Genomic DNA, 11,506 nt, shown 5'->3' with positions numbered 1-11,506 from the left:
GATTGTTAATCAGACCCACCTCACAAAACACCTTGGTCCAAAAACAATGCACTCAAGGACATTCCCACCACAAAAGAATAAGTGTCCCCACAATTCCTCCAACATAATGCTGCATTATTGCTGTTTATCTTGCTCAAAAGGAGCAGGTGCATATACCACTGGTAGAGAGTCTTAATAGCAATTGATTGCAGAGGTATACCTAAATGGTGCTTTGTCCCAGATCATGCAATGTCCTCTATGTGTACACCCAAATCTGCAAGGGACCCAGGTGGCGCGGTTGTCTAAACCACTGAGCCTCTTGGGCTTGCTGATCAGAAGGTTCGAATTCGTGCGGCGGGGTGAGCTCCCGTTGCTCTGTCCCAGCTTCTGCCAACCTAGATGTTTGAAAGCATACCAGTGCAAGTAGATAAGTAGGTACCACTGCGGCGGGAAGGTAAACAGCAATTCCATGTACTGTGGCTTCCATCACAGTGTTCTTTTGCACCAGAAGCAGTTTAGTTGGCCACATAACCCAGAAAACGGTCTTTGGACAAATGCCAGCTCCCTCGGCCTGAAGCGAGATGAGCGCTGTACCCCATAGTCCAGAGATCATTTACCTTTACCTTACACCCAAATCCCTTTCCCACTGGGCTTTCAAGCCTGTCAAGAACACTGTTGACATAGAAATTAAGGTTTTATAAATGTATAAGTTAAAGTCCAATAACACCTGCATGATGGCCATGTAGTACAGGTGTGAGGAACCTTTGACCCTCCAGACATTGCTTAACTACATCTCCCATCAGCCCCTGCCAGCATGTCCAACAGCGATGGATGATGGGATTTGTGGTTCAGAAACATCTGGAGGGCCAAAGGTTCTCCATACCTAGTGCAGAGACCTTCCACTGCTTCTGGCAGCCTTTCCCAGAGCCATCTGAGGATGTCTGGGACTGAACCTGGAACCTTCTGCATAGAAGACATGTTCTCTACCACTGAGCTGTGGCACTTCTGCCGTTTGACAAGCGTTATGATGATTTGGGGACTGATTCTTTCTACCTATCCCTACCTCAGGTGCCATGTGCTGCTAGCTAGCAGGTTTAACTAACCCATCTTCAGTGACAGATAGGTAGCCGTGTTGGTCTGCCATAGTCAAAATAAAAAAATTCCTTCCAGTAGCACCTTAAAGACCAACTAAGTTAGTTCTTGGTATGAGCTTTCGTGTGCATGCACACTTCTTCAGAAGAATTTTTTTTATTTTGTCCATCTTCAGTGATTACGCTTGTTACTTTGCACATAGCAAGGCGCTAACATCTAGTGGCCAAGGAGGAAGAGAGACTTCCTGTTAGCTGTATGAAAAAATCTTAGCATCTTATGAGGAAAGGCTACTTGCGGACATGTTGTAAGAGCAGGAAGTTAGCTCATGATGAACAATCTGGACCGGAGTTATTTTAGCAAACATAGCAACTCCAAGACAAAGAAAGAAAACTCTGGGAGCTAAATGGATGAGGAAGACACACTGATAGATAGTATGATCTGGATCAGCTTGTACTGTACAAATACCTCCAGCTCAGGCTTTGTGTAATTCATACTAGGATAGCTCAGATAAATAGGAACATAACTGGCCTCAAAGCAGCTTGTACAAAAATTTGGAGTCAAACACAACTATCTGCTTACTGCGGAAGCTTTATTTGGTTCAGGAAGGAACTGCTGCTGGGGGGCGTTTCAAAGGGTTGCACAGGGGACAGCAGAGAACCTGACTGGCCTCGTACAAAACTGCTGAAATGCAGGGCTTGTCATGCCACACAAGGATTGAAAAATGAAAACACCCAGCTACACACACACAGAGCATATTCATTATTTGGTAGCATCTTCCAAGCCAGGGTCATGTAAACTTTTCAGCTGGAGGGTCATATTCCCTTCTGAGCAATTGGGGGGGGGGGTGGTGTGCTACTGGTAGGTGGGACCAGAAGCAAAAATGGGTGGAGCAACAGATGTAAACTTTTACACATGCTTCCACACCCTGCTTCTGGCCATCATCAGAGTTCAATGATGCACTGACAGCCAGGTGAAAACAACCAGGTGAGGGGCAAGGCCTGAGAAGAGAAAGTTTGGAGAATCCCAATGGACAGGACGGTTGCATTTGCCTCTCATCCCCAGGCGTGAAGTTCACCCCCATTCTGAAGATTATTTTTTTCTATCTCTTTCTTTCTCTCGCACACACTTTCCAGTAACAGTTTGACAGTCACAGGGACACAGTAGGAACCTCTATGTCTAGGGAGTTTCCAGGGAACCATATTGTTGTGAGCACAGGTAGGACAGAGTTTAAGCCTGCAGCTACAAAAACCTCCTAGGTGGGAAAGAGGAATTTGTTCAGCAAGGTCAGGGAACAGTGAGGGCACTTAACAGCCTCAGGAGCAGCATATTTGCCTTTAGTGAAGAACCTAACTGTTAGGTCAAAATCACAGTTTCTGTTAGAGGAAGTGGGAAGAGCAAAGAAACATCCTGTTGTTTTCCTTTCTTTGAAAGCCTCTTCCTTCTGGAGAAGGTGTGTGAGATTTGCTTCAAGCGTCTACCAGCGCACAGTGGGAACCGAACCTGTTGGAGAAACAAGGAGAACATTCAGTCAGGAGTGAGAGGAATGGAGGACACAAAGCTGCAGCTGGAGCAGAACGTAGCAGCTAAATTGCAGTTGGGGACAGATGGACAGCAGCACCGCTGCTGAAATACGTGTACCAGCTGCCCATATGCTACTGGGACCCGTTCAAGGTTCTTCTGTTGATATACAAAGCCCTGAACAACTTGTGCCCAGGATACCTTAAAGTTGCTGAGATTATCCAGGGGAGTATTATCCCCTGTGTTCCAGGGGCTAACTGGCCTCAGCTAGGAGCCAGACATTTAGTAACAGTGGTCCTATAAGATGATAAGTATTTTTATTTTTATTTTTTTTGTGCTAAAAGAGGCTTTATTCATCGTGACATTATCAGCGCAGCATCTGCCCGTTCGGCGAGAGGAAAAAGGAAGGTTTCGGCGCCGCCGGGCAGTTTTCAAGGATTCACAGTTTTGAAGCGCCAGCAGGCAGAGAGAAAAAGGAAGCTTCTCCGAGACCAAACGGGTTGCTGGAGAAGGGCTTGTTTCCGCTCAGTCGTCCTTCTTAAACTTGCCGTTGATCCAAGGCACGTAGTCGAGGATCAGCCTCCAGTCCGTGGCCCACACCAGCCCCACGGCGCCCACGGTGCCCCATGTGCTCAACGTAGGCACCCAGTTGCGCAGGAGCTGCCCATAACAGGGACCCATGAACTTGCTCAGCATCCTTCCTCGCCCCCCGGCTCTGGCGTCTTTCCGCCTGGAAGGTCCCTATAAGATGATAAGCAGATCCTGCTGAATCAGGCCAATGGCCCAACAGGAGTCCAGCATCCTGTTCTCGCAGTAGCCCACAAGCAGGCCCTGAGCTGTGGAACACTCTTCCAACAGAGACTCATCAGGCACCCTCGCTTTTGACTCCCAGGAGTCTCCTGAGGACTTTTATATGCTGGCAGACCTTTGCAGCTGTTTAAATTTTATTATTGATTAGCCAGTCACCTTAACAATTCTGCATTAAAAATAAATAACAATAAATTGTGTTTTATGTTGTAACATGGTACACTGCCTTGGTGTGATACGATATGGAAATACAGAAACACTTTTATAAACAACACAAACACCTCTTTCCTTAGAGGATCACTTGGATCACCTGAAAAGCAAGGCCCTGATTGGCCAGTTGTTGGCCAGTGCTCTGTTCATCTTAATAAACCAGTCTCCACTAGCTGAGTATGACTCCCTCATGACCTGCTTTTAAGCAGACATTTAATAGAGTGATGTCCCAGCAGATGCTTTGTAATTAAGGCTTTTTGCTCCTGTGATAACAACAACTAGAACAGGCTCCCTGCTCTCCTCCTATAAACCAGAACTGGGCATACATGCTTCCCCAGTTGGGTCTCGATTAGCTCCAAATATATTCTGGCTTGGGGTGTCTAGGGTCTTTGGCAGGGTTTTTTCTCTACTACGATAGATCCTTTAGTAGGTGACTGCACCTAAGACCTACATGCCAGCCGTGTTCTTTACCACTCTACAAGATCTCCCTTGTCTCCCACAATGGCTGTAGTTGCACACAAACCATAGTTTAGTGTGATGTGAACAAGCTGGAATGACAGCTAGGTAGACCTAGCCTCCTGTATTCCCCCCCTTCCTTCTTCCTATCCAGAGAAGGATTCAGGAAGCTTTTCCCGTGTTGTCTGGACCTACAAACTGTGGTTGCACAGTAAACCAACTTTAATCAATGTTTTCTAAAGCTAGCTTTTTTAACTCACCACAATTCCCCATGGGGCAATATGTGCTTAACAAAAACAGAAGTGAAACCTTCTAAGCTTCCCACAAAAGACAGAAGCAGAGAGGGGACGCACGCACCCCATGGACTTGATTTGGGCTTGTTTCAGCTTACTCATTCATAAATATATTTGTATACTGCAATTTCATTTTTAAAAAAAACCCAAAGCAATTTACAGCAATCTTTCATAAACAATAAAAACCAATAAAACAGAGAAAAACAGATAACCAACTAACAGTTGCAGAAGGTGTTTATCTTAATTGTCTGCATAAGCCTGGTGTCAAATAAAACCTTTCAGCAAATGTTTAAAGGTCAATATGGAAGACACCTGCTGAATCTCTATTGGAAGAGCATTTCCTAGGGCTGCATCAGGAAAGAAAAAGAAAAAAAGATGGGGGCGGGTAGAAGAGGCAAAGTATCTTTTTATGTGGGGAGCTGGGTCTCCCATGTTGTTGTGTCCAAATCTGAGACACATCAGTGGCCTCAAAACTATCAGCCAGTATGTAATCACGTTTCTAAAATGTTGGTCTATGCAGCCTGGCGTAATGATAAGAGGAAGGGGAGGAATCAGATGCATTGTCAAAACTGCATATAAAATGTGTTTATTAAGATAATTTCACACTAAAATGCTGGTGAATTTTCATGAGGATTAAAAAAAAATTAAACACAAATTACTGCAAAACGTGGAGAACTGAATTCTATGGGATAACCAGCCTGATATAACCAACATGCAAATTTATGTTTAATACATGAAGGGGTTAAGACCATAGAGTAAGCTGTCCTGCCAGGCTTAGCTCACCTTGGGACGGACTAGATCAGGCATAGGAAAACTCCGGCCCTCCAGATGTTTTGGAACTACAATTCCCATCATCCCTAGCAAACAGGCCCAGTGGTCAGGGATGATGGGAATTGTAGTCTCAAAACATCTGGAGGACCGGAGTTTGCCTATGCCTAGACTAGATAATAAAGCCTTTGTTCCTCTCCCATTCTACTCTATGAACTCAGCATGTGAAGAGACTAAGCTGTCCCTATTGAGTTCCTATACCACTAATTTAGGATTTTTCACCATTTTGCAACTAAGCCAAGTTTTACTGCTTGTGCAACTTTTCTGACTGATGTGAAAAGCACATGAATCTGACCTTTGGAGTGTTTTAAGTAAACCATTTTTAACTTACCAAACATGTGGTCTTTTTCTATGCTAGGAGAAGGAAGTTTTGGAATTCAGAAGGGCATATTCTAAAGGTCTAAAGCCTATATTTCCACGTTTGCTGCATATTTTGTGATTTTAAATCTATGCTGAGGTTCTCTCACCAAAGAGTACTTGTCCCAAACCTGGATCTTTGCATCCAGGAAGTCTCCCTTCTATATCCCTATTTTTTCCTTGAACCAACAAATTCAAGTCTGACAAAATTAGAAACTGAGAGAACCATAAGTTACTGATCCTTTCATCCTTAGAACCAACTCAGTTTATGGTTGAGTGTAAAGCTGTATCCATAAGAGCCACAGACCAAGTATTTTAAAAAATATATTTTTATTAAAGGCTTTTTTGTGTAACAAAACGATAAACAGTGAAAGGTACTTCTATTGTCTCGACTTTCAGTTCTTGGTCTTTTTCACAGTTTGTTTACATTTAGTGAGAGACACTTTTGTCATAGGCTTCTTGCAGTTGGGGGAGAGAGATGGGGGTATTGTTCTTTCATTCTGTTGCCTACTGTTAGCGTAGGGGTTTGTGTCTGCATCACATGGGTAGGTGCTTTGCTTATGCATTTGTTTATTTTTATTGATAATGCGAGATATCGCGGGGTGTGTGTGTCCTGAACTTTGTTGGTTGCATTCAGTTGATTGCAGTGTAAGCAACACAGCAAGTTGAGCAGAGGAGGACTTATAAAAGATGTGTGTATGTGTGGACTTAAGGAGTTCATATTTTATGATGTGGTGTGTCCCCCACCCCACTTGCTTTTGATGGTAAGACGTCCAAATCCTTGATGGCTGTAGTGTTGGCACCTCCCTCAATGTTTGTTAAAGTAAAGGTAAAGGGACCCCTGACCATTACGTCCAGTCGTGGCCGACTCTGGGGTTGCGGCGCTCATCTCGCTCTATAGGCTAAGGGAGCCAGTGTTTGTCTGCAGACAGCTTCCGGATCATGTGGCCAGCATGGCTAAGCTGCTTCTGGCGAACCAGAGCAGCGCATGGAAACGCCGTTTACCTTCCCGCCAGAGTGGTACCTATTTATCTACTTGCACTTTGGCATGCTTTCGAACTGCTGTGTTGGCAGGAGCAGGGATCGAGCAATGGGAGCTCACCCTGTCGCGGGGATTCGAACCGCCGACCTTCTGATCAGCAAGTCCTTGGCTCTGTGGTTTAACCCACAGCGCCACCCGCGTCCCTTCAATGTTTGTTAGAAGGGAACAAAGAAGTGAAAGGCAATAGAGATGCTTTCAACAGGTTCCATAGTACATATTTTGCACACACAATAGTTGGTGCCTCTAGACCCCACTATTTCACAAGGAGAAGTCAAATGTATACCAGAAATTAAGGTTTGCGCAATTAAAGTGCTTTGACACCCTAGTGCAACAAACCCACTTTGTGGAGCGGGAAATATTTTTCGCTGCTAGGAAAGTGATGGGGAAATGTGCTGAAAAATGCAACAAATGATTAAATGGAAAGATGCCCCACAAGAAAATCAGGTTGGATGCTCAACAAACAGGTCAGTTGAAGGAGCCCAGCAGCCCCAAATGTAAATCAGAACATGCTCACCATATGCTGCTGTCTAAAATTCATCAGTGATTTCAGACCTGCAAAGGAAAACAAGAACAGGTTATTTTGCACTACCCTAGGGTAGTGGGCTGTATGTGCATGCATGTATGGTAAAGGTAAAGGACCCCTGGATGGTGAAGTCCACTCAGACTTGACTATGGGGTGCCGGCGCTCATCTTGCTTCAGGCAGAGCCTGGATGTACTTAGCCACTGCCTCATTGTGGTTAAGTTCACCATGCAGTGGGTGATGTCAAAACCATGCGAGATACTAAAAAGACAGGGAGACCACAGGCAGGTGGTAAGCCACATTTTCAAAATGTTTCTCAGGTGCCAAATGCATAGCAACAGAATTAGCTTGACCTATTTTGATTCAAGGCTCAAAAAGTATTCATAAAGCGCCATGCCAAATATCATATCCGATCGCAACAGGGTAGTCCAGCGTTCCTGCGAAAGGTTAACTGTAATTCAATGCTGCAGGGCGTGAACTGCACCTTTCAAAGACCCTGGGAAAATTGAGAACTCAATAGGTTTTCTTTGCAGCCCAGGGAAAACATATATTGGCTTCTTATTCACTTGGATTTAACTGAGTCTAAGCATCTTGCATTTTATATAGTGTTGCAACTCACTTTGAGACACTATGTGTGTAAAATGCTGAATAAAACAAACATATAAATCCCAGCCAGCTAGTTTTGCCCTTTTCCAGCACATTCCATTCCATTCCATTCCATTCCATTCCATTCCTCCAACCCCACCCCACCCCAATTTGCAGGGTTCCCCCCTCCCATATCTGCGCACTCAATGACACTGAGTCAGTGATCACGGACTGGCTCTGGTTTAGGATTTCACCCCATAAGTTTTTTGTTTTTACTTCTGCAAATGTTTCTCTTGTGCAATGGGCTATGTAAGCAACGGCCCCTCACAGCTGAAGCCTAGAAATTGAGGGGAAACATTGACTTCTTGTTCCTGTAATTCTTGGGCAAAGGATCCCATCTCTGCAAACATCTCCCTCCCCCCCCCCCCCACAAGGATGTATCATCTGACAGATGAGGTAATCATTAGGCGTGGAAAACACTGTAAGACTTTACGGGAAAGAAAATAGACACAAGCTTGCAAAACAAGATGCACAAATAGAAGCATGGAAAAAGTCCAGGGGACTCCACCCAAATTAAGCAGAAAGAGCACAGATATCTGCTGGGGCATACTCAACAAGAAATAAGGCATTTTGCTAAAATAAATGAGTTTCAGCATTCTGATTCCTTGCTGTGCCTTTCCTTCAAATAAAAGAGAGAAGAAACCCTAAAAATAACACTCTTAAAAACTCTAGATTAAACATACGTTTATATTGGGCGCCAGTGTGTCCAAAGTGAATTCTTAGGGGCTTAGGAATTATGGAAACAACCCAGAAAGGATGACCAGAATTATTAGCCCCATATTGCAGAGTGGGAGAGGAAAAATTGGAGGAAAGAGGTTGTCGTCTAAGGCTGCATTCACACAGCAGTTTATTCCTTTTTCACGACATTTGCCTGTTAATATTCCCATTATAATTTGAGCTTTCACATGATGCAAATGCCACTTCCAGAAATACAGCGGAATATAGTGCAAGTTTAGTGCTTATTTCGCGTTACATACTTGCATCCAAATAAAATCCATTTGCAAATAACATGGAAATGTGTGGGGTAAGTGTGAATTTCAAAGGATGGCTGTTTCAGCATCTCCAGCTGGGAAAGTCGTTTGCCCAAAAGAGCTGCTGCCAGTCAGTGTCAGCAATAATGAACTAGATGGGCCAGTGGTCTAATTCAGTACATAGACAGCTTTCTATGTACTTTTATTCATATATGTTCAGTATACTTAAATGAACCTGATGTTTATTTGATCAGATTTATCGGCACTGAGTTTGTTGAAAGTTTTTGCCATCTGAAGCTCTTAAATGTCAGCTTGAAATACACTCCTGAAGTGACCAGAGCAAAAGGAAAAACAGGATGCATTTAGTTGTTGTTATTATTAGTTGTTAAAAGTACATCCCGCCTTTCATCCGAAGATCACAGGGCAGTTAGCAGGAACATTTCATCAGGCGCTTCTTATTGGGGGTTGAGAAAAACCATCCCCATCCTGAAGAAATTATTGTGTTGACCAAGCTACTGGAAGGGGTGGGGAGCACAGCTGTGCTGGCTGAGGTTGATGGGAATTGTAGTTCAAAGGATTTAGAGGGCATCACGCTGAGGAAGAGGAGGGCTATATCATGTGGGCTATATCATATTTTTGTTCTAGGACATAGCTTGGCTTTTAGAGAGAGAAGTGACACCTGAAACCATTTACTGGAGCTAAAACTGGACTTGAAAAGCTCACTCAGCAAATTAAGTAGACACAGAAATGCAAACTTATGTTTCTAATGCTGCCAAGTCATGGGGTGGACGAAAATCAATATTTTATTTTTTTGTATTTTTTAATGAGATTTCAATTGGAGGTGTTTTTTTGAACAGGGAATTTATATTAAATAATAACTTGGTTAATATTAAACAGCTTTATTGTAAACAGCTCAGTGTTACAGTTACTCTCTAAACCAAATCAGTCAGTGGCCTCTACCAGACATTTCAGTTAAAGGAGGCTTTTCTGTCTGTGTTAATTGGGGAAAAAACCAAGAACACAATTTGATCATCCCTCTAATAAGAATATCTGCATCCTACGTTATTTATTGGTTTTGGAACTGCACCTTTGTTTAGGAAATATATGAAGAACATTATCAATCTGAAAACCAACCAATCAGTAAAAATCAATTATTTAAATCGGCCTTCCCTCCCCCCCTTGATAGTGTAAGCCATGATTTAAATCAATCTAGCCCACCAAGTCACAATACGCTTTATTTCAAATGTAAACTAAATGCAGCGTAAGAGTAAGTGTAAATGTCAATGTGGCAGAGCAGTTAGTGTGCTAGACTGGGAGCTTGGAAGCCACGAAGCCTACTGGGTGATTTTAGGCCAATCACTGTCTCTCAGCCCAACCTACCTCACAGGGCTGTTGTGAGGATAAAAAGTATACGTGTGTTAGTCAGGCTAACAACATTTCTGGTGTAGTTAAACCAGGTTTGAGGTAACTGATCTGTCAAGTGATTCTGTGATCACCCTCCATGCCCTAAGGGCCTACTGGTTGAATTCCTTGGTCATGCTGAAACCGATACTAGGGGTGTTGATTCCATACAGCCCAACACTATACAGTGGTACCTTGGGTTACATACACTTCAGGTTACAGACTCTGCTAACCCAGAAATAGTACCTTGGGTTAAGAACTTTGCTTCAGGATGAGAACAGAAATCGTGCAGCGGCGGCGCAGTGGCAGCAGCAGCAGGAGGCCCCATTAGCTAAAGTGGTGCTTCAGGTTAAGAACAGTTTCAGGTTAAGAACAGACCTCCGGAACGAATTAAGTTCTTAACCCGAGGTACCACTGTACCCTATGTATCCAGGGCACAGCCATTGCAGCCCAAAGGCTTCATATGGTTGGGGCACATCTCAAGATAATTTCTGGGCCTTTGTACAGTACCTGAATTCTCCTCTGACTCAGCTGAAGCTGGGATTCTCCTAGCTCCTTTCCTGCTGGATCTTTCTGATGGGCAGAGGTGTTGTGTTCGTGATGGGGTTCCCTCCTCTGTGCATCAGCATGGAACAAGATGCTGGTTAGTCGCTTCAGGGATGCTTCCATCTCCTCCTCAGTGCATTCCATACGACTTCCAGAACTGCTAGAGTAGGATGAGGTTGAAGCAGAGGCGTTTGGCGTCTCTGTCTCTTTCCTGATTTCATCATCGGGCTTCTGCTTCATCAAAATAACGACGATGGGAAACAGAACCATACACAAATAGACGACCCAGACTTCATCCATCTCAGTTATTGGGTACCAGGAGCAGTAGATACTTTATATATTGCCACGGTAGACCTAAACTAGTGCTGGGTATGGCAGATGTTTTACGTACTTCAAATGGTACCGTTTTCAGGGTCCAGACAAACCAAAGCACTTATTTCAGCGAGAAGCACTAAAACCCAGCCGGGAAATTAGTATTCTTGAACATTTAATTTAGAACTCTTAAAAAAAACATTTCCTTCATGCTAAATGTCATTCAGGAGCAGTTGATAGCAGGAGCAAAGCTATTATTTTGAGCACAGGTGAAATATAACAATTACTTTGTTTCTGAACAGAGGCTTAGTTTCAGAATTAAAGATGCTTCATATCATAAAACCAGTTTTCTCACAGTTCGTTAATTTGCCAAAGTCACTTCTCTATATCTTCTTTCAAAACTCAGTCACTTTTGCTGCAGAAAAACGTTAGTGATTTTGAATACTGTCCTTGAAATTTACTGAACATTTCATTGTCGTTGGGAGTTTTGTAATGCAACAATTTTAAAATGAGCTCATGTTATGTGTT

General features: G+C 43.5%; 1 protein-coding gene across 1 annotated transcript; it reads right to left on the bottom strand.

The window, feature by feature from the left end:
* Positions 1–2,909: 2,909 nt before the first annotated feature.
* Positions 2,910–3,324, bottom strand: LOC308573216 (cytochrome b-c1 complex subunit 10-like). Its single transcript, XM_081169943.1, has one exon. It carries the CDS (start codon positions 3,283–3,285, stop codon positions 3,115–3,117), a length of 171 nt encoding a protein of 56 aa, XP_081026069.1. The 5' UTR covers positions 3,286–3,324; the 3' UTR covers positions 2,910–3,114.
* Between the last annotated feature and the right edge of the window lie 8,182 nt (positions 3,325–11,506).

The sequence above is a fragment of the Podarcis bocagei genome, assembly GCF_964188305.1.
Source record: "Podarcis bocagei genome assembly, chromosome: 14".
Taxonomy (NCBI): domain Eukaryota; kingdom Metazoa; phylum Chordata; class Lepidosauria; order Squamata; family Lacertidae; genus Podarcis; species Podarcis bocagei.
This window is presented reverse-complemented; position numbering and strand designations above follow the sequence as displayed.

Excerpts from the sequence above, each read along its gene's own strand:
- LOC308573216 (XM_081169943.1), bottom strand. The coding sequence starts at position 3,285 with ATGCTGAGCAAGTTCATGGGTCCCTGTTATGGGCAGCTCCTGCGCAAC.